The following is a 21,433-nucleotide window of genomic DNA, read 5'->3' on the forward strand; positions in this document are numbered from 1 at the left end:
AGGGGAGGCCAATATATGAGAACCATGCTCCATAATAACCCCTATCTCCTTCCAGGCGCTGGGCTTGTACCTAGCAAAACCTTCCCCCACTGTGGTCATACCCACTAACTGGCCGGCAAATGACAGGCATTTTGATGGCTACTGGGTTCGAACTTGAACCCGCGGCATCATGTTGTAAACAGAAGTGGGGCCTGAAACTACTAGCTGTTTCTTTGATGCCCACCAGGATGGCTACCGCTAGACCACCTGGCCACCTTAGATGTTTGTTAGGCACTCCCGAGGAGCCCGCGCCGCCGGAGCAGACTGGTCCCAGGGGGGGTAGAAGGTGATTCCCCTTTACATCCTATTTTTTTTTTCCGCGTTCTCGTCTCTTTTGTTTCAATGCATTTTCAACGCGAACCGGAAATGGAATTTTTGCTATCTACCTTGTGTTTTTGCAATTACCGACTCCCTTCTTCTTTGCAAGTACTCGAAGAAGTCTTTCTTCTCTGCTCTTTAAACGACACCCTCCTTTCCGAGCGTCGTTTGCTCCAGAGACACGGGATTGGGAGGGCGGCAACTCGGTAGCTGCATAATTCTCTGAGTCTCTGTTTCTGAGGAATGGAGTAGTTCATGCAGAATGGAGAACAAGGTTGTGGCGGGCCGTATTGACAGGGGCTTTGGTTTCGGGCCATTGGGTGGCGTGGGCTATCTTGATACAAAGTTGTATGATGAAAACCAGGAATGGAATGGTATTATTCTTCGAGATCTGAGAACTTGAGTGGTATGAGTACTAGTAAGTGCTTAGACGCGTGCTGTCACTCAGATGTAGGTGAAGGTATCGTTCTTCCGTATCCACTTGTGGTCCACAACGCTCCGAAAGTGGGCTTTTTAGCGCATGTTTCCAAGGTTCTGACTCGAATCTTTGTAGGTTTGTATCTAAAGACTTTATACTCCTGATGAAAGTTGCGCGGGCGTTCTGTGAGGTGGTATGTGAGCTGTGTTAACTATGCATCCCAGGATGGCGGCTCGTTCACTGCATCAACAGAAAAAATGCGGCGCCAGCTTCAATCAAACTTCATGGCAAATGCTATGATCGAGTAGAAATTGAAATTGGAACTAGGGTATATGGAGAAGGCTAGAAAGTGACACAGTAGGAATGCAGCAGTACCAAGTAGCAAGGTAATATGCACTTTCTATAAAACAATCTACTTTAACTGCCTATTGCCCTCAACTCGTAAGTAGTACTAGGCTAGGAGAACATTGATTTAAAAGCGCCTACAGATCCGTCCGCTGTAAGTCTACCCAGCCTTTCCTCTCCAAGCAAGTAGATCTGCGGCAGACCGGGCACACTCTTTTCCCCAAGAGCCATTCGAGCTATCCCTTCACCGCATAACCAAGCTTTGTCCATTCCGTGTCCATTATAACCGGCTGCTATCCATTCCCCTTCACCCTCTCGACCAGATATTGAGGATGGAAGTTGATCAACAATTGGACAACCATCAGAGGTAAAAGCCATAATCCCAGACCAGACTTTTCGCACTTGATGGGGCTCCACCTTGGAAAATAGCGTTGGAAGTACCGCCGAGAGTTTCTGCTGTGTTATTTCCCCGACGGTCGAGTCATCACTGGTAAGTAGCTCCGATAACTTTTGATACTCGCCTCCAATCCAGATCTCACCCGTTTTCGCATTCTGCTGAACATAGTGATATTGCGTATCCCAGACATCGCTTTCCGGGTGGTAGGTAAATTCATTCACGAAGGACCAGGAGAAACGATCTCCCAACAGAGGAAAATCAGGACCAGGCTTCTGCACCGACATGGTACCGCGAAGAGGGTATATGGCGCCCACCAAGTTTGGCAACAGATGACCTGAAAATCCATTCGTGCAGTGAATGACTTTGTGCGCTCGAATAATGCCCCGAGGGGTGGTGACGGAGTACGACGGTGATTCTGTTGGATTGAACTTGATAGCTTGAACCGGTGTCGATGTCTGTAAAGTGAAACGATCCTCAAACTCCGTCAAAAGCTTTTCGAAGATTGCAGTGATCAGGCGATAGGGCCATACTGCGGCTGCACCGTGCTGCTCTACCAAACCGACAACGTCGTCTTGGAAGGAAAATTCCTGCCATGAAGTGTTAGAAACTAGCTGATTGGGAAATTTGTTAGACATGACAAGAAATAACATACCTTGATTCGATCCCGATCGTCCACGAATTTGAATTTTATAAGACTATCCGGATATTCTTGCTCAAGTAGTCTCACGGCAGTCTTGAAGCCCTCCATAGTCTCAGAGTTAGATGTAGAAGTTCCTAGCACGACATCCCGAAGCTCTGTAGCTTCGCGGTCCTTTTTCGCTAGGCTCGCTGTGACTTCCCTCAGCCGAATAGCATTGGCTTCACTGAAACGGGCCGTCTCGAGAGCAGCTTCTAAGCCATGTGCATCCATAAGGGGGCCAAAACTCTCGAGAATATTGGAGCAGATATGCCCGCCGTTCCGGCCAGTTGCCCCGCTGCATGTTTCTCGGGCTTCAAGAACAGTTATGCGCAGCTCTGTGGCGTCTGGGTGATGCAGTAAGGCATGGGCAGCGCCACAACCAGTGACACCGGATCCAATGATGACAATATCTGCTTCGTCGGCGAGATTTGACTGAATGTTGGCAACTATCGGATGAGGTGGTTGCTGCCATGATGATTGCGTTGGGTTTGGATTGGGCAAGCCTGGGGCTAGGGTGATGCGCTCTTTGACCTGAGCGGTTATGTCTGTTGACTCTTGGATTAGCCGTTTGAGTTGAATTCATATAGGATAGACCAAGCCAAGGTGAAGACAGGAGACTCGATAAGTTGACAGGTGCCTTGAATTCATGGGGAAACTGGGGGCGGGGTCATTGGTCTTGACGTACCAGAAGTAATGTCCATGGTCAAGAATTGGGAAGCTGTTAGCAGTACGGTTTTCCACTGAAGTTCGTGAATTCGAAGGTTGTCACTCAAACCGGCTTCATTTGGGACTTAAATACGAGTAGATGGGGTTGGCATCTATTTACTATGCGCGGAATTATATGTCACTGTAATCAAAAGTACCCACAACTCGAGCTTTAATAGAGATTCTGACTCGAATATCCAATTAAAACATGGGAAATGTGCCGGTCGCTAGCCAGATCTAGCTACGAAGACCGCCCGCATCTATTCCAGGGACCGACCATTTTGAACTTTGGAATGCTTACTGATGGCCTGGAATCTACACACAATTCACCAATTACATGTTGAGAAAGGAGCCGGTTTCTTGACTCGAACACTTTCTCCGCGTTACTAGTATGTGTTAGTAAAGTGATACATAGTATGTACATGGGTGGCCCTTCTGACAACACTGAGAAAGGGTGGGGTCGGCTTGCCTATTAAAACTTCAAGTTGAAAAGCATGTGGACCACAACTTGAACCAGCCTAGATCTAAGCACGGCGGATAGAAAGATTCAGGTTTTAAAAGCGCATTTCCCGCAAATATAGACTCTTGGAGCTGGCTTCATTTGCATCGTCGCGACGGAAGTCGTCACGAAATACCTTGTCGTTAATCAGGTCCACCTGGGTAGATAAAACACATCCAAGAAAACCAGAGCATTTTACATACTCTGGCGTATCCGGAAATCAACTAAAAGAAGAGGAGGAGGAGTCCTCGGATGGTGATTCTTTTGATTTTGATCGATTGTTGCAGTATGTTGGTCACTCCATCGAGGATAAGCCGCCGACCGACGTCTCTCTCAACTGTGGTCATTCGCTGAGGTCTTATATCATGCGCTATGTTAATGTGGTAGCAAATAATCACATCATATGGTGAATACCTAGTGTTTGCTAGGACAGGGAACAGCGAAAATGAGTCTCACCCAATTAGGCTTCATTTAAGTCATATGAATAGAGAATTAGTATTTGTTTTCCCATCGCAAAATCATCAACTTCAAAGACCAGCCAACGCATAGTTCAGCATGATACCACTGTACTAGACACACACTACAGGCGATGATATACATGACTGGCTAGCTGATCGTCTGGATGCCCCATCGAAAGGCATCATCTCGCATTGGGACTTCTTACATACGTGGTCGGGTACCCACCCGATTGACCATAGGATTACTTTGGGAGGTTATTAAAGATGGGCGCAGCAATCCCTCAACCAGCACCTAGAGACCACTTTTTGTGAGGAAACGGAGGTGTCACGAAACCGACGAGCACATATTGTGCGTTGTTCATCACCTTGTGACACAAGGCTCACAGACTTGCCCTACGGGGCTGATAGTATTTAAGTGGTTCGCAATGGGGTGATTTGAACACGCTTCGATTCTTACTGATGGTGTGTTATTACGGAATACATAATTGCCTGACGAGTCGGAAGAGCATTCTCACTTTGGAGACGAGGAAGCGAAGGCTCTCGGTTGGGTGCTTGGGCTCCACCAAAATGCCGATGCGACGCATGTCGGAAGTATCTCCGCGCAGGTCACGCGGACAGCGGGTTGAGCATCCGAGCTTTTCCTACAGGATCGAGATCATTATTTGTTTTCTTCATTTTGAGAAAGGAAGATAAAAAGGAGTTAAATAGGGGCGCGAGGGGGTTGCAGGCCAAGACTCTCGGCGGCGCGCCGGCATTTGCAGAGAGCAGACTATTGTCTTGTCAACAATGTTGATGATCGAGATCGCCGGTGCTCCGTAGTTCTCCACGGAGAGTATATCTATGTACTCCGTTGGAATAGATAGAGTAAGAAGATGCAGATCCCGTGATCCACCCGCCACCGTGTTTTTGGGGCCACCAGCCCCTCCGAACAGTTTGACCCCGTTGTCTTGACGGGAGATACTACATATGTACCGCGTTATGCCGACAGTCGGCGATGTGTCCTTTCGGATTTGATACTATGCAACGCAGGGAGTACTAGTCTTACTTTGCAGGTGTTAGTTGATAGATGAGATGGTGCTAACAAGCTGGCATTGCCGCATAACGTCATCTAGCATGTTAGTCTCACAGCCGACCGGGGCCAACTACCTCTTGTACCTATGGTATCCCCGATGACCCCGATAGCGCCGGAACTAAGCCTTTGCCAATGCAGCTTCATTAGTTATACAGTGGACCGGAGACGCAGTGCTAGTCAGCATCGTGAGGATCATGAGTATTTGAATATAAGATAATGCAAGGATACATGACTATACTCTGTAAATGCCGGTTGTAATGTGAAGATGGAGTGGTCCCGAGGTCTCACGTCCCGAGCTAAGACCGAGTCCGAGACAAACCAAGACCGGTGGAATGCAGGGCCAGGCTAGGCAGGGGGTGTATGGTTGAAGGATCTACTTTTAGGATGGCAGGAGGGATAGAAAGTCAATGCCAGGGTCGGTGAATACTTGAAAGAGAGTAGGAAATTGAAGCGAAAGCAGTATGTGGACTAGTTCACCTTTAGTTTGCCTTTTAGTTTACCTTGATGGAGTCGGTTGGAGGAGTATAGAGCAGATCAGGTGATTGTTATTTGGTAATGGCAACCCTGGAACCGCCAGGTCCCACATGATCGGCCGCATTGACCAATCAAAGATGGTGAATCCAGTTAGCCTTACCTAACAAGAACTCAAACGTGGCCGGCTAGTCTGGGGTACATTTTCTTTTCTTTTTTGGGGGATTATTTTATTTTATTTTATTTTTATTTTCGTCACGGTCCTCAATGATATAATTTATTATTCGATCCTGTACTCCCGTACTCCCGTACTCCGTATGTCGCACTACCCTCCTCTAGCCGAATGGTTTCTGACCAGCGCATTGATCCTCAATGGAAGCTACCGGTGCACTGGAGGCGCCGGAGAGGAAGACTATGCCAAAAACGATGATTTCCCTTATGTCATAGATTGCTCTCCACCGGGCGCAACCAGATCCGTTGGAAAGTGGGAATGGAAATGGGGCAGGTGATTCCCTAAAATCCTTGGAACACAATTGATCCCGTGCTTATTTACGAGTATTCTGGAAGTAATCAATACCTAGGTAGTAGGGTACCTTAACACTCCCAATTACTACTCCGTACATACTACTATGTCCTTATCGACAACCCAATGACGATATGCACTTCCGCTTGCATACCGTTCTGCAGACTAGAAAAATAAGGTAGAATCAAAGAAGAAGGAAGTAAAAACTTCGAGGTAAATATATAGGGAAATAGAAAATAGAAAATACCCAAATAAAAAATACCAAAAAAAGACAAAATCGGCTCTGCAGGGGTAGCTTGTTTAGTTAACCGCCGCTGGCCGAATGACTTTGCAGTACATCCGCCACTTTCGCCTCTTGACCCCAACACGGACATCTCTCTCCCTCTCTCTTTCTCTACTACTTCTCCTCCTTCCTCCTCTGACCACTCTCTCCCTCGTATTTCTCTTTAATTCCTTTGGACTATTCACACTCCCCTCTTCACCTTTTACCTATTTGACACTTTTAAGTGGCGCCGGTGGACACATACCCACCCAGCCGTGCAACGCCGGTTCGCCCTTTTCCGTGACTAACAGCTTCGACTTTTCCTTCCCCGCCGCCCCTCTTCTTTCTCTCTTTTTTTCTTCTCTCTTATAGCCCTAACCTCCCCTTATTCCCATTGACCGACTGCCTCTTTTCGCTAGGAATCCGGGGAAGCTACTTCTAGCCTCGTTTAGTTCTGCACATTTTCTTTTTTTTTCTGTTCCACTATTCCCAAAGGTACCACTGAGCCGCGTGCCTAGGGCCCTTTATAGAGGGCCCGCTTTCACCATGGCCTCTCCCACCACTGCCACTGGCACTTCTCCCTCTTCGAACTCCAAGCCTATTCTCCCTCGATTTACTATTCCCTGTGGTGACCACTTTCATTCACGCGACTCTTCGCCTTCCTCGTGTGACACCCCGGACGGTTCGAGATCCAGCAGTCGCCGCCGCCCATCCTTTGGCTCCATCAAAGAGGACGCCGACGACGGTACGTTTGTGGTGTCCTTTGTGCGCGAGGCTAGCTACGAGGTTACTCGATACCCATACTTGACTTTGCCATATACTGATGACTGGCAGATATTGCGCAATCTTTCGTGGACACTCACCACGCTCCTTCCCCCAAGGAGCCCTGCAAGCCCGCGCATCGGGAGATGCAGCCGAGCCCTGACTTCTGTTGTCCCTGTGGTGGATTTCTAGGATGGAAGCAAATCCGCCTAGGTGGAAAGAGCCTGAGTCGTAGTTATGGAGACCTGCGCAATATCGGCAATATGCAGGCGAAGGGTTGGGCATGGGAAGATACCGAAACGGGAAGGGAGCTAATGCCTCCTCAGGCCCCCGCTGTGGTCGAACTATCCCAGCCGCCTCCTGGTACATCGGCTCTCGAGAAGCTGCCCCCTGAGGTTCTTGGTACGAAATATCCGGGAGAGAAAGAACAAGAGAGAAAAATTCCAAGATCTATATGGCTAACCGATTATCAGATCAAATTATTTCGAACTTGGCCCTGGATTTGCCTCCCAATGGCTACACTCCCCGCAATGTTGACCTGATCTCATGCCTTTTGACCTCACACACCCTGCATGCAGCAACCCTGGGCGTCCTCTACCGCAACATGACCTTCCCGCACTCGATCATCTTTTCCAAGGCCCTTAACCACATGTCGCAGTACCCGGCACTGGGAACTTTGGTGCGCCGTCTCGATTTCTCACACTTTACTTCTGTTGGATTGGGTCGTACTAAGCAGATGAACGCGGAGATTCAAAACTTGACCTCGCGCACGCTTTTGAAGTGCTTGGACCTTTTGCCCAACTTGAAGGAATGTTTGCTGCAGGAACATCTAGAGGGTGATCTTAGTGTGGAAGTTATACGGAAGTTGTTTATGGGCTTGCCGAACTTGCGTGCTGTGGATTTCTGTGGTTGCTCTACTCAGGCCTTTTCTCAAGTCTTCACCGAGGCTCTGTCCGCAGGCCCCCCCTTTGCCCATGAGTCTGCCTAGTATGAAACGCCTCTCGCTCCACGAATGTAGTACCATTCCCGCACCCATGTTCGATCAATTGCTCTCACGACTGATCAACCTGACGCACCTCGATTTGACCCACACCCAGGTCAATGACTCCGCCCTTGCGGCTATCCCGGAGACTGCTCGCATCAGCCACCTGGGCCTGTCCCGGTGCACACGTCTGCGTAGCTCCGCCTTGATCGAATTCCTGACCACTCATCCTGCCGTTTGCGATTCTCTTGTGTACTTGAACCTCTTGAATGACCCAACGCGATTCCGTCTGCTTGAGGAGGAGGATGTTTCAGCATTGCTGCCCAAGCTCCCTTCGACTCTTCGATCTATGAACCTGGGTGGCGCCAAGGTTACTTCTGAGCACGTGTCCCTCTTGATCCCTCTGACCAAGCACCTGCATGAATTGGGCCTCAGCTCGGCCGAACTTTCTGTCAAAGACGTGAATTCATTCTTTGCCAAGGATGAAAACGCAGCCCCCAGCACTCTGTGCTATCTTGACCTTGCCAAGGTGCCGCAGATGACCATCGGTGCTATCTTCAACACGAGCTCATGCCTTCTGCTGTCCGAGCAGAGCTATCCCCTGCAGGTGATCGAGTTCAGTGATAAGATTATCACACCGCTCCGTGAGCGCGCCAAGACCCAGCGTGTGTCTGTGGGATGGACTGTTCGTGATCTAGGCCGCCGCGGTTGGTATGTTCGCGATCCCGCATCGCTGCCAAATGAGCCTTTGGACGACGGCTACCGCTACTGGAAGATGGGAGCGCGCTGGTGGGGCATGCGCAAGATCCCCATGGCCGTCGGCGATGTTGGCGGCATCTATGGACACTATATGTTCAAGAAATGATTCTGGCCGGCACTTTACCTCTTCTTTCTTGCCACTCGAAAAACACCGCTCACCGCCACTTGCATTTCCTCTCTGATCTGATTCTCTCTTGCTCTCTTATCGATGGCGTGGTCTCAATACCCTGGTTTCTGTCTGGTTTCTGTCTGGTTTCTGCCTGCTTATCTCTTTTTTTCTCCGCATTTACTTTTACGCATGGCACTATCTCGGGCGGGTTCTTTTTGATTTTTATGAATGATGATATCCGGTCTATGCATGGCGGCGCGCAACATGGCTTACGAATTTCGGCATTCCAGCTTCTCGCTTCGGGTTCGTTCTCTCAATCGCGTTCTGCAGGTTTTGTATAGCATTCAGGATCTCCTCAGCGTTCTCTTCTGTTCTGTTAAATTGTTTTCTGGCGTTATGTGATCGATCGAATGGCGTGCCCATATCAACTCTGCTCATACTCCTTATACCCGTCCAAAACCATTAATTTTTCAATGAAACATCGTAACTTAGTAGCAATATTCACGAATAATAGTCCCTAGAAACGTTGATTTGACTTCTTGAATATCCGCTCTATCAGCGTTGGTCAGCACTTGAATGCTTTAGGGTATTATTCGCCAGGTGATATGTCACGTGATGATTTGATAAAGAGCTGCGGCTCTTCTTTTGACTAGTTGCATTCACTTCACCCGCTGTCTCTGCGCGTCGAAGGCCTCGGTCCTTCTTCTTTCCAGCTTTACCCCAGGGGACTGGCTTATCCCGATGGGTCGTTTCGCTGTCATTTCCCAGGACAGTGAGAGCTGTCGAGATACGTGACGATGGCACCTCCCAGCGGAGCCGCTTCTTACAAAAAGAAGGATGGCATCTTGACACTGACCGCAGATGAGCAAACACTCACCTGGACACCAGCAGTAGCTGGTGGTTCAGCTCTCTCGATCCCGGTGACTACTATATCGAGTACGCAGTTGTCCTTGATCGCCGTCGAGCAACCTCGCAGGACTTGCGCTGACTCGAATGACTAGATTTGCAGCAAACCCCCGCTTCAAACCCGAAAGTTATGCTGAAGATCTTCGTTTTGGCCGCCAACGCCCCTCCGAACAGCACCGCCGAAGCATATGTTTTTCTTTTCACGGCAGGTCCGGAAGCCCGCCCGCAGGCTGATGCCATCAAAGGTACACTTAGCGCTCGAGTCAATGCGGGAAAACCGGGTACGCCCTCCCAGACGCCGACACCCGGAGGCAGTGGAGGGGGTATTTCGGCGGCTATGGCGATCGCGAATGCAGTTTCATCGGCAGGATCGGCGAAGAACCCATGGGATGACGACAACCGATTGAAGGGGGATGTGGAATTACAACAGTCGCTGCTGAAGGCGGACTCTACATTGCAGCGAATGTTCATGGACTCTTTGCACACAAAACCAGAAACATTGGGTTCGGCACAGTTCATGTCACAGTTCTGGTCGACTCGATTGCACCTTCTAAGGGCACATGCCATTGAGAGAGCACAGACTAGAGGCTCGTACAACGTTCTGTCATCATTGAAACCGCGTGTCGAGGAAAATGTGACCCGGTTGAATATCAGCAAAGAGCAAATCCAGCTCATTTTCACGCAACACCCGCTCGTCAAGCGTGTATACGACGAGAATGTCCCGAAGCTGAGCGAACAGCAATTTTGGTCGCGATTCTTTCAGAGCCGACTGTTCAAGAAGTTACGCGGCGAGCGCATCTCTGACGCAGATGCCACCGATCTTGTGCTAGATAAATACCTACGGGATGATATCGCGGACATGAACCGCGAGGCCAATATACCCCACTTTTTGGATATGGCAGGCAACGAGAGCCACCACAGCCAGCGTCGTGGAAATCGACCAGATCTAGACATGCGACCCTCCGGCGTGGACAAAGTGCCCATTATCCGGACTCTCAATAACCTGAGCGAGAAGATCATGGCTAATGTCGCACCAGCTGATGGCGATTTAAGCGCTCCCATTGGTATGAATGAAGAGACCTGGAAGAAAATGCAACTACGCGATCTTCGTGGGGACGAGGAGCAGTCCCGTATTGAACTCAACATCAGTGATCAGAATCGCTTCTTTTCCCATACCCAGGAGGATGACCAGAAACGGGCACTCAAGCAACAGGACCCAGACAAGATACTGAGTAGTCTCCGCTCAGAGATTGCGCACAATCTGCCACCGGGTGGGATAACGCAACTACAAAAGCTTGTGGATCCGGGAGACGATGAAGATGAGGAGATGGAGGATGCACCTGCTAGTCGTCAACCCGCTGGGTCCTCGGCAGCTTTACACGATGCATTTGCTCAAATTCTGGGCGCAGTGCGTGAAAGGCGCACTCAAATGAGTGAAGCATCCACATCTGATACATGTGGCTTACCGATAGCACTCTACGACCGGTTAACGTTGACCCACGCGACATCCACAGAATTCTTGAATCAATTCTGGCAGGCCTTCCTCTCGGGCAACCCGGAGCGCGCTGGTGAAGTGACTTCTCTATCGGAGTCTTTGCAGCGCGCAAAGGACCGTATTCGCGCCGTCGCTAATGACGCCGAGGCAGAGCGTCAGGTCGAGGTCAATCGCCTCAAGACTCATGCTCGCGAGGTCTATGAGAGGTCCGGACGGAAATTGAAGATGAATCTAGAGGGTGTGGAGGGAGGCCAAAAGGTTGTCAATCAGCTTCTCGGGCCTACACTAAATGCCTTGGACCTCGCATTGAATCGATACAAGACAGCTCTAGCGGAAGAAACGAAAGAAGCAGCCTCGTTGGCTGTGTAGATGAGACGACGCTTGCGGCAGAAAAGGAGATAAATCCTGGCGTTGGTGTGATTGAAATAATTGTATAATATATCACATACCATGTTTTCCTTCCTGTTCATTTGCTCTATTTAGAAATAGGCGTAGATCGACTCGGCATGCCGAGGTACCCCAGACTTCCCGAGCTGCCAAGCTGGCCTTCCAACTTCCGCCCTTCATCCACTCCATCCACTAACACCCGTTGAACCTCACAGCCCCCCCCGGCAACACCACTCTGCACGAATTACAATCGCCCGAATGATCCATCTAATCTTGACTAGATAATAAAACCCAATCTCTTGGCCACAGTCTCAACCGCTCAAAATGCTCACGTCCGGCCTCACCAACACCCCGCTCACAAAATCCCTCCTCATCTACATCATCGCATCCTCAATCGCACTCTCAATCCTCGACATCAAACATCTTGGCTCAATCTATGTATCTCCACATCTGTGGCCATATGCGCAGTTTTGGCGCACTCTCATCTGGCAAGCCGCCGGCTTCGCCAACTCCACCGAGGCGCTCTTCGCCGCCATGTTGGTCTATCACCTTCGCGTCGTTGAGCGGGCATGGGGAAAGCGAAAGGTGGCTGTAAGTCAACTCCTGCTTTTGCGCTCTCTACAATACATATAATGGCAAAGTATCCCCCAGCCCCATCAACACAATACTAACTGTTGCCTACAGACCTTCCTCCTCACAACAATCCCTTATACCACCATCCTGCCACCCCTCCTCCTCGCCATCCTCGTGCGGCCACTCTCTCTAAACAACCTCAATTACCTCCCCTCGGGCCCCACGGCAATGATATTTGCCCTGTTGGCTCAATACCACGCCACAATTCCACACACCTTCCGCTACCGCATCGGCACAACATCTTCCTCCAACACCGCAACCACAAGCACGACTACCACCGATCCCCACACCAATACCGAAAATAGGACCTCGACCCCCAAACCACCCCCACCAAGCTTAACCCTCCTGCTCTCCGACAAATCAACAACCTATTTAATTGCCGCCCAACTCGCCCTCTCCCAATTCCCCGCCTCGCTCCTCCCAGCTCTGACAGGATGGATTGTCGGCACAGCCTGGCGTGCCGAACTCCTTCCGGGCCTTTCGCCCGCAAGCAACGGATTCCGGATTCCGGCGTGGCTGGTCGGGGAGCGTGAGCGGAGGGATGGAGGTGCTGCGAGTGCTGCAGCCGAGGGTGAGAGGGAGCGGTTTGAGGATATGAGGCGGCGACTTGAAGGCGAGGCGGAAGCTTCGGGGTTGGAGGGAGCTGCGCCGGAACAGAGGCGGAGAAATGGGGGTAATGAGGGAGGTGGGCTTGCGGAGAGATTGAGGGGTGCTTGGTGAAGTGCATCTTGTATTCTTGTCCTCTTCTTTTGGTTTATTTTCAGCTTATATATAAGTTTTTGGAATGAGATCCATAGTTACTTTTCAGGTTGTCCAGTGCACAACTAGTTGAGTGCCACACAATATCCATGTCTGCTAGTATACATTCAAGGAACTTTAGGTTCTAAATGTCGATGTCGACATGGGGTCATGGGACCTATAAGTATATGCTTAAAGCAAAACACCGATAACAGTGGGTATGATTGCGCCAACGCTAGTCTATATGCTATCCTGAACCAATTTTACCTCATCGCCCACGCGTCGACCGCATGCCGGTCTTACATTCGTCACAGTACCATTTCACTGCGTAGAGTCAGCATCAATTCTAAAACCCGCTGGGAACAAACGCGAATGAGATTGAACTTACCATTCTTTCCAGGCGGTTTTGTCATTCCGACACAAGACAGATGGAACCATTCGCGAGGGCAAGCGTCGTTATCGCAAGCCACCATCTCGCCAAAGCTGATTTCATTACAGTAGCAGTATCGGGGCTCTCCCTCCTCGTCTTCGTCGTCGCCCTCGTGAAGAGATTCATCGTCAGAGGGGATGATAGGTGGAGGGGCTGGAGCCGTTTTCTTAGGATTTCGCTTCGGCGCTGGGTCTGTACTTCGTGTAGGTCGTGAACGAGATTGAGTAGGTTCTACAAATGCGGAAACGGGCGTGGTTGTCTTCGAGTTTCGTCCTTTGGCGGGCTCGGCTTCGGCTGATTCGGCCTTCCTTCCGTCTCCCTCGTCGCGTCGGACTCCCGCAGTGGCTGCTCGCACGCCTGCCTCGCCGTTATAATCCCGGTTTCCATCTCCATTCGGAATTTCGTTTTTGACGGAAGATGTGTCGCGGGGCGTAGATTTGATTTCGGATGGCTTTGGAGCATTCCCTTGAGCAAGGCGGTTGGAAGTCGAGGATGACGGCCGTTGGCGGGCATTGCTTGTTTGACCAGCATTCTGCTGGGCTCGTGAAGACTGTGGGCGGGCTGCGCTGGGGCCTGGACTTGCAGCTCCGCGCGGGGCATTGAATGTTCCGATGAGAGGTGAGGGGGCCAGGACGGGCGATGCGGCATTGGATGTGACATTCGGCCTGGGGAAGAAGAGACGCACAGTTAGCTTTATGCGTATTCAGGATAATTTGGCCGGAGACATACTTCTTGCGCGCTGCCGCAGCAGTCGAGTTTGGCGCACGAGATCGCTTTTTCTCCGTGCCATCCTTTGCGGACGCTCGTTGATTGCCTGTGCCGCTGGCGGAACGCTCCATCGAAGCGCCCATATCTATCGCCGTAGGCCGCTCCACCTTCCGGCGCTTCGGTGCCTGATCTGCAGGTGCATTATCTGCACGAGATTTCCCGGTATTGGTTTTGCGAGCGCCAGCGCCGCGGGGTTCCTCATAATCCGCGTCAACGTGGTTCCGACGTCTCCGCGCTTGGACAGCTTCGCGCCGAGCTTCACTGCGGCTAGCAGCTTCAGCCTCGTGAATCGCATACGGAATGTCTTGTCGCTGGGACACTGCTTCCCGGCGGGGTCGCTCATTTGTGGCTGCTTTCGCAGTACTCTTGTTAGAGTATGCCCAGTGTGTCATGCTGCCAAGGCGAGCTTCCTCGCTGATTTCCCCCGCGATGTACGGGAACACTCCATCCAACCGAATGATTTGGCGATCCAACTCCTCATTTGCATTCGAGATTACATGGTTCTTTTCATCGGCTGTCATCATAAGATCGGAGAGGCTCTGCCGTACGCGATCAAAGAGAAGTCGGCGGTTTTGGCTGTCCGGTGTCTCGGGAAGCTGAGTAACATCCTGAGGAGGAGCAAGTCAATGAGTATAAGTTCTTCCGTTCGTGAAATCTTCAAAGAGCAATTTTGGATCGGCTTACTCTTGGCAAGAAGTCCTCACGAACAACACCCCCTACAATGGGTGTTGGGATTGGAGGATGAGGGACGGGCTGCGACTCTGAGGAGTACTTGAGCAATTGCAGCAAGTTTTCCTCAAGCGCCCACGCCTTGGCGTCAACTTCCTTCAACAAGGAATTGTGTCGACGAAACTCGCGAGGGAGCGCGGTGATTGCATCAGTAAAGTGGGTGAGGGCAGGGTAAAAGCCATGAGGAATGGGGGCCGTCGCAGGACTCTCGGCATTTAAGCCTCTTCCGCGGCCAAAAGAGGTCCGCCCGATGTTCTTGGAGGTCCGCGAAGGGTTTGTTCGTGTTTGGCGAGAAGATTGTCGGACGCCCGAGCCCTGGGGATTCAGGGTTGTCGAGGAGATGGCAGACATGGCGAAGGTAAGGTCAGGCCGAGAGTTGCACCGCTAGAAAAGCTTGCGAGGCACAGCTGGCCTGTTGAAAAGATACAGATGAGGGGTAGGAGATGCCAATGTTGGTATATGAAAAGGAATACACACGAGGCTTAGGACACATTCCAGGAAAACAGCTGTGAGATGGCGAAGGAGGAGCAGCGGGAGGTTTGCGTGCGGAGAAGAGCGCTGGGGATCAGGTGAGTTTCGGCCTGATTTGTCAGGCAGAATTCAGTCAGCCAGCAGAAATGATGTCATCCAGGCACATAGAAATAGAAGTATACACATGACTACTAACTAGTACTAACATACCTAGGTAGGCTATATACTATCCTCTATTTCCAACGTCAGACATTACCATTTCTACAATTTCTCATCCTCCCTCCCAGCTTTCAACATCCGTTGAAACATTCCATCTGCGCCAAAGAGTCTAGACCCAACTGATATCAGAAGAGAGCACGCCAATATTTTCGAGTTCTTTTGTTGCGAGGAGTCAACTAAGTCTAGGTGGGTTGGGACCGTGATATGTGTGTCATACCAGTACGAATAATGTCTCATTGAATAACTTATCAAGCAAAAGACACTTAAAAGGAGAGGACCCTTCTTGTGGACCTCTTCGTCTGCTTTGCTTTCATGCTTCCCTCAGCCTCTCACTGTCAGGTTCTTCGCTCTTCCCTCCCCCCATCCATTTCCCCTTCCTCCTCCTCCTCCTCCTCCTCCTCCTCCTCCTCCTCCTCCTCCTCCTCTTCTTCTTCTTCTTCTTTTTCTTCTTCTTCATCCTCATCCTCATCCTCCTCATTGTCATCTTTATATCATTCGACTCCGCTCTGTTAGATGACTCTCTTTCACCCCGGTTCCTTGTCTCAGCACTCTGCTCCTCACAGCCCTGCACATCACCATCTTGCGTGTCAGTTGCAACTCTCACATTTCCCTTGGGTCGTTCCCTGCACAAGAACAGCTAACATAAAAACTTCAGCCGGTCGATCCAGTCTTCCGAGAACCATAACGATGAAACATAAACGACAAGTAATGGTGACCCTCTTCGCCCGCGAGGGCCACTTCTTCTCCAAAAACCAAAACCAAAATCACCACCGCCAACTCGAACACAACGACTTCCTCTGGAGTATAATAATCCGTCCCAAGAAACCTCAAGGCCACGACAGTGACTGTTTCGACATCCGCCACACAAGCTCAGAACCAGTCCGTCGCAACCAGCCCAAGCCAAAAGGAGACTGGCAGTTCCGAGCCATCACTCAATACGAGCCGTCTAAGGACCACCGCTTGCTGGGCCAGTTGATGATCGGCAAGATTCCGCTTGAAGTCAGTCACAATGAGATTATGGAACTTCTCAAGGATATTGCTTATCCGCGCAAAGACGCTCAACATCATGAGAATGGCATCAACTGGATCAGAACTGCTATTCGGCATCTCCAGATGACGGGGATTGCGGAGGAGTTTGATGTCGATGAGTTCTTGGATCACGCGCGTGATCGTGCTATGGTCGCGAGTCATGATGGTCGTCCTTTTACTGTCAACTACACATCCCGCCCTATGTAAGGCAGACAAGGTACTGGTGGCAGGCAGGTAGGGCTGAGGGCGATGTTGTGCCTCATTGATATCAGGCTCTTGTGATAGAGCCAAGGTACCGGGTCAGAGTCTTCATTTGTATCAATATTGATGGATTGATTTCGTTGACCAATGACAATCTACTACTAATAACCCCCAAGTTGACGTGGTACAAATCAATATGCTACACTAATTCACGTTTCAATACGCAGCAAACTTATCCTTGACTGACCAGTTTTACCAGGCAGGACCAACCCATTAGCCGCCGGCGTACATGCTGCCTGTCGTCCTACAAGATCAAAAATTACTGACTTAGAACTAAGGCTTGAAAGGAAAATTGAATACAGCGAAGCCCATTAAGACCGATGAACCCTGAATGCAACACTAAATGAAACTTAAATTTTACAAAGACATAGGTCTATGTATAGACAGGTCTGTCTATCAGCAAGCAAGCCAACGACAAAGAACGGGTCATATACACAATGAACGAGAACACGATACAACCCATGCAGATAATAGTAGGAAAGGTGTTACATATGAAACAAGATGGATCGGACGCTAGCTCCCACGCGACCCAATGAACATAACATTAGGAAAGCAACCATATCAAACATTCAAATGCCTATACTCCCAGGAGAGAGACCCGCTATTAGGCAAGAAATTCGCCGGGGGCGTACACGCAATGAATTTACTCGCCCTTGAGGCGCTCCTGGTGAACGGAGAAAGCGTCCTCGAGGAACTCCTGCTCCTCCTTCAAGTGGACGGCCTTGAGACCAGTGGCCACGGAGGCGCTAGGGGCACGACCAGCGTACAGAACGTGACGGCGGTTGTGGTGCTCGGTCGAGTTCAGTAGGGTCTCAAGACGGGGCTGGGCGTAAGACCAGGCGCCGGCATTCAGAGGCTCCTCCTGGCACCAGACGATGTCCTTGGCGTTGGGGTAGCTGTCAAGGTTCTCCTTCAGCTGAGCCCAGGGGAAGGGGTGCAGCTGCTCAACACGGGTGATGGCAGTGTTGCGGATACCCTGGGCCTCACGGTGCTTGGTAAGAGCGGCGTAGACCTGACCAGAGCACAGAATGACACGCTCGATCTTCTCGGGAGCCTCGATAGAGGCACCGTGCTCGGGGTCGGGGATGATGCACTGGAAGTGAGAGTCACCAGTCATGCTCTCCAGGTCAGAGCGGGCGATGGGGTGGCGCAGCAGAGACTTGGAGAAGAAGATAATGAGGGGCTTGCGGAACTGGCGGTGGATCTGGCGACGGAGAACGTGGAACAAGTTGGAGGGCTCAGTCATGTAGACGATCTGCATGTTGCAGTCCTGGTGTTGGCGGTCCAGTCTGTCGGCAACGGGGTACTGGCGAGGCTCCTCGTTGCAAAGCTGCAACCAACGCTCCATACGGCCGGAGGAGTGCTCGGGGCCCTGGCCATCATAACCGTGGGGCAGGGAGACAACCAGACCGGAACGCTGCAGCCACTTGGACTCACCAGCGGCGATGAACTGATCAATGATACACTGAGCATTGTTGGCGAAGTCACCGAACTGGGCCTCCCACATGACAAGGGCCTCGGGGGGAGGTCAGGGAGTAACCGTACTCAAAGCCAAGACTGAAAATAAATTAGCATCTCTATATCATTTTGATTGACCCAGTTGTTTGGAACTTACGCGCCGAACTCGCTCAGAGAGGAGTTGGAGATGACGAAGCTGCCCTGATTTTCGCTGATGTGCTGAAGGGGGGGTGTAAGTGGTCTCGTTTTCCTGGTCGTGGACAACAGCGTGACGCTGGGAGAAGGTACCACGCTCGACATCCTGTCCGGAGATACGGACGTGGTAACCCTCATCGACGAGCGAACCGAACGCAAGAGCCTCAGCAGTAGCCCAGTCAATGTTCTGGCCCTCCTCAACGGTCTTCTTGCGGTTGGTCAAGATACGCTTGAGGTTGCGGTGGAGGGTGAAGCCATCGGGAGCACCACCGACCTTTCCGGCAATGTGCTTCAGAGAGTTGGAATCCACGGCAGTGGGCAAGTGAGGCAGGACCTCGGTGGCCAACTCCTTGGGGGTCTTGAAGTTGTTCCAGGCGGAAGTCAGCCACTCCTTACCGGTGGGCTGGTAGTCCTTGCTGCGGTCGAAGCTGTCACCCAGCATTCCCCAGACCCACTTCTTGTGCTCATCGATGTCCTCCTTGGTGAAGGTACCCTCGGCAATGAGCTTCTCAACGTACTTGTCCAGCTGCGCCTTCTGGGCAGCAATGCGCTTGTACATCAAGGGCTGGGTGAACGAGGGCTGATCAGTCTCGTTGTGACCCTGCTTACGGTAGCAGACCATATCGATGACGACGTCGGTCTTGAACTCGGCACGCCAGTCAGCGGCAACCTGGCAGACGTAGTTGACAGCCTCAACATCGTCGGCGTTCACGTGAAAGACGGGAGCATCAATGGACTTGGCAATGTCCGAGCAGTAGGGGGTAGAGCGGGAGAAACGGGGGTCGGTGGTGAAACCAATCTGGTTGTTGACAACGATATGGATGGTACCGCCGGTGGAGTAAGCGGGCAGAGAGTGGAAGCCCATCGTCTCGTAGACAACACCCTGACCGGCGAAAGCAGCATCACCGTGAAGCAGGACACTCATGGCAGAGTCGTAGTTGGTCTCGTCCTTGTTGTAGTGCTGAATAGCACGGGTCTTACCCAGGACAACAGGGTCCTCGGCCTCCAAGTGAGAGGGGTTGGCGACCAGAGACAGCTGGACACGCTTACCAGAGGGAGTAGGGCGCTCGAAGTTCATACCAAGATGGTACTTGACATCACCGGAGCCCTCCTCAGACGGCTCAGTGGAACCGGCGAACTCACTGAAGATGGACTCGTTGGGCTTGCGAACAACGTTGGAGAGGACGTTGAGACGACCACGGTGAGGCATACCAATGACGATGTCCTTGACACCATAGTCGACACTGCGGTCAATGAGCGCCTTCATACCAGGCACAAGGGTCTCACAACCCTCAAGACCGAAACGCTTGTCGTTGGGGAACTTGGTGGCCAGGAAAGACTCGAAGCTGGAACTCCAGATGAGACGATCAAGGATGCGACGCTTGTCGTCGACGGAGTACTTGAAGGGCTCGGGGATCTCGAAGCGGTCGCGAATCCAGTCGCAGGGCTTACGGTCAGGAATGTGGATGTACTCGACACCGTAGGAACCACAGTAGATCTTCTCGCAGGCAGCAATGATCTCGCGCAGGGTCATCTTCTTGCGCTCCTCAGTGAGGAAACGGGGCAAAATACCGGGTCCGAGGGCGAACTCTTGGTCCAGATCACGCTCGGTGAAGCCGTAGTGGTCAAGCTCAAGCTCCTTGGGCTTGCTGTAGCCAAAGGCCTCGGCCTCGCCACGAATTCCAAGAGGGTCAATCTTGGCCTTGTGGTGACCGCGAGCCTGGTAGGCGCGGCACAGCAGCTGAACCTTCAAGTGATTTGTCACATCGGCTCCAGCGGCCATACCGGCGCCGGGCATATCTTGAGGGACACCACCAGTGGGTGTAGGGACGAGGGTTGGGGGAGGAGTGAAGGCCTGGGAGATAGGCATGTTGCCATCCTCCATGTTCTTGAAGTAGGTCTGCCAGGAGATGTGAACACTGGAGGCATCCTGCTTCCACGCCAGGTACATCTCATCAATGTAGTTGGCGGTGCTGCCAGAGAGGAAAGAATCGTTGGGATCCTATTTCGCGGTAGAATCGCACCGTTAGTCAAGTGTCCGAGAGAAGTTATAACACGTTCTTCTCATCGCATGCTATCAGAAGATTGCGAGCCACGAGGGAATTGGTTCACTTACCACTCCGACAGAGGAGGAGGCGTAGGGCCGCGCGCCATCAAAAGCGCGCTCGACGACAGCGAGAGGTCGGCGGGCAGTCAGGTTAAAACCAGAGCTCTTCGAGGCATTGCGAGCGCTCGAGGCCAGGAAGAAAGACCTCCGGGCAGTGGCGGAAGACACACCACGCATGTTGGTGGCCTTCAAGGCGGTGTTTCTGAACATTGCGGGATTTTTCCGTCAAGGACGTAGGAAGTATCGGATGGGGTCGGAGAGAAAGAAGAGGTGATATGGGGAAGGAGACAGTGATTATCGTCTTAAAACCGTAATGAGACCAAACTGGAGCAGTCTAGAAGCCAAGCTGGCGGAGAGATAACTAGGTCAGCGTCAAGTTGCCAGATTGTTTGTTCTCTCCTGCCGAGAGTACGGAAACACGGAGGAAGCTAAGCCAAGTAAATGGAAGACGTACAGGTGAAATAGCGCGAAAATCAGGTGTCGACTAGTATTGCCGTAGCACCTGTATAAAAATGGGACTCATCAGAGAGCAGAAACACTGCTAACGACAAGGTAAACTGGAGATGGGAGTGGAGAGCAAGAACAAGAGCAAGGAAAAGAAGCTGGGCGCAAAGCAGAACCAGCCTTGCCGGGCCGGGGAGTGGCTGGTGCGCTGAGTCAGCCCGATGGGATAGCCGACTGTACGGGAGGAGTACGGGAATAGTATGTAATAGTAATGTTAGTGGCCCCCCCTTTACCAGTTCTCCTATGTACTGTGTACTCCGTACAGAGTACCCAGTCCCTCGGCACCCCCGAACGAGCCACCCACT

At 51.4% G+C, this 21,433-nt stretch overlaps 8 protein-coding genes across 8 annotated transcripts; 4 read left to right on the top strand and 4 right to left on the bottom strand.

The window, feature by feature from the left end:
* Positions 1-1,231: 1,231 nt before the first annotated feature.
* Positions 1,232-2,897, bottom strand: N7533_005843 (NAD(P)/FAD-dependent oxidoreductase; the record flags this gene model as incomplete). Its single annotated transcript, XM_057102493.1, has 3 exons — positions 1,232-2,104; positions 2,170-2,750; positions 2,882-2,897. 3 exons carry the CDS (start codon positions 2,895-2,897, stop codon positions 1,232-1,234), a joined length of 1,470 nt encoding a protein of 489 aa, XP_056962123.1.
* Positions 2,898-6,732: 3,835 nt separating this feature from the next.
* On the top strand, positions 6,733-8,795 carry N7533_005844 (Leucine Rich Repeat domain protein; the record flags this gene model as incomplete). The annotated part of the gene is made up of 4 exons (XM_057102494.1): positions 6,733-6,931; positions 7,021-7,350; positions 7,422-7,926; positions 7,967-8,795. The coding sequence occupies 4 exons, from the start codon at positions 6,733-6,735 to the stop codon at positions 8,793-8,795; spliced, it is 1,863 nt and encodes a 620-aa protein (XP_056962124.1).
* Positions 8,796-9,595: 800 nt separating this feature from the next.
* Positions 9,596-11,568, top strand: N7533_005845 (TFIIH subunit TFB1 family protein; the record flags this gene model as incomplete). Its single annotated transcript, XM_057102495.1, has 2 exons — positions 9,596-9,734; positions 9,800-11,568. 2 exons carry the CDS (start codon positions 9,596-9,598, stop codon positions 11,566-11,568), a joined length of 1,908 nt encoding a protein of 635 aa, XP_056962125.1.
* Positions 11,569-11,910: 342 nt separating this feature from the next.
* Positions 11,911-12,939, top strand: dscB (the record flags this gene model as incomplete). The annotated part of the gene is made up of 2 exons (XM_057102496.1): positions 11,911-12,177; positions 12,271-12,939. 2 exons carry the CDS (start codon positions 11,911-11,913, stop codon positions 12,937-12,939), a joined length of 936 nt encoding a protein of 311 aa, XP_056962126.1.
* Positions 12,940-13,225: 286 nt separating this feature from the next.
* N7533_005847 (putative PHD finger domain protein (Ing1)) lies at positions 13,226-15,235 on the bottom strand (the record flags this gene model as incomplete). Its single annotated transcript, XM_057102497.1, has 4 exons — positions 13,226-13,281; positions 13,346-14,052; positions 14,117-14,763; positions 14,840-15,235. 4 exons carry the CDS (start codon positions 15,233-15,235, stop codon positions 13,226-13,228), a joined length of 1,806 nt encoding a protein of 601 aa, XP_056962127.1.
* A 674-nt stretch (positions 15,236-15,909) lies between these two features.
* On the bottom strand, positions 15,910-16,257 carry N7533_005848 (uncharacterized protein; the record flags this gene model as incomplete). The annotated part of the gene is made up of 2 exons (XM_057102498.1): positions 15,910-16,058; positions 16,179-16,257. The coding sequence occupies 2 exons, from the start codon at positions 16,255-16,257 to the stop codon at positions 15,910-15,912; spliced, it is 228 nt and encodes a 75-aa protein (XP_056962128.1).
* A 4-nt stretch (positions 16,258-16,261) lies between these two features.
* Positions 16,262-16,810, top strand: N7533_005849 (uncharacterized protein; the record flags this gene model as incomplete). The annotated part of the gene is made up of 1 exon (XM_057102499.1): positions 16,262-16,810. The coding sequence occupies one exon, from the start codon at positions 16,262-16,264 to the stop codon at positions 16,808-16,810; it is 549 nt and encodes a 182-aa protein (XP_056962129.1).
* A 697-nt stretch (positions 16,811-17,507) lies between these two features.
* kgd1 (alpha-ketoglutarate dehydrogenase KGD1) lies at positions 17,508-20,834 on the bottom strand (the record flags this gene model as incomplete). Its single annotated transcript, XM_057102500.1, has 3 exons — positions 17,508-18,380; positions 18,480-20,519; positions 20,634-20,834. 3 exons carry the CDS (start codon positions 20,832-20,834, stop codon positions 17,508-17,510), a joined length of 3,114 nt encoding a protein of 1,037 aa, XP_056962130.1.
* Between the last annotated feature and the right edge of the window lie 599 nt (positions 20,835-21,433).

The sequence above is a fragment of the Penicillium manginii genome (genome assembly GCF_028828005.1).
Source record: "Penicillium manginii strain IBT 31320 chromosome Unknown utg000004l:1.0-7231830.0:1.0-7236170.0, whole genome shotgun sequence".
In the NCBI taxonomy this organism is placed as follows: domain Eukaryota; kingdom Fungi; phylum Ascomycota; class Eurotiomycetes; order Eurotiales; family Aspergillaceae; genus Penicillium; species Penicillium manginii.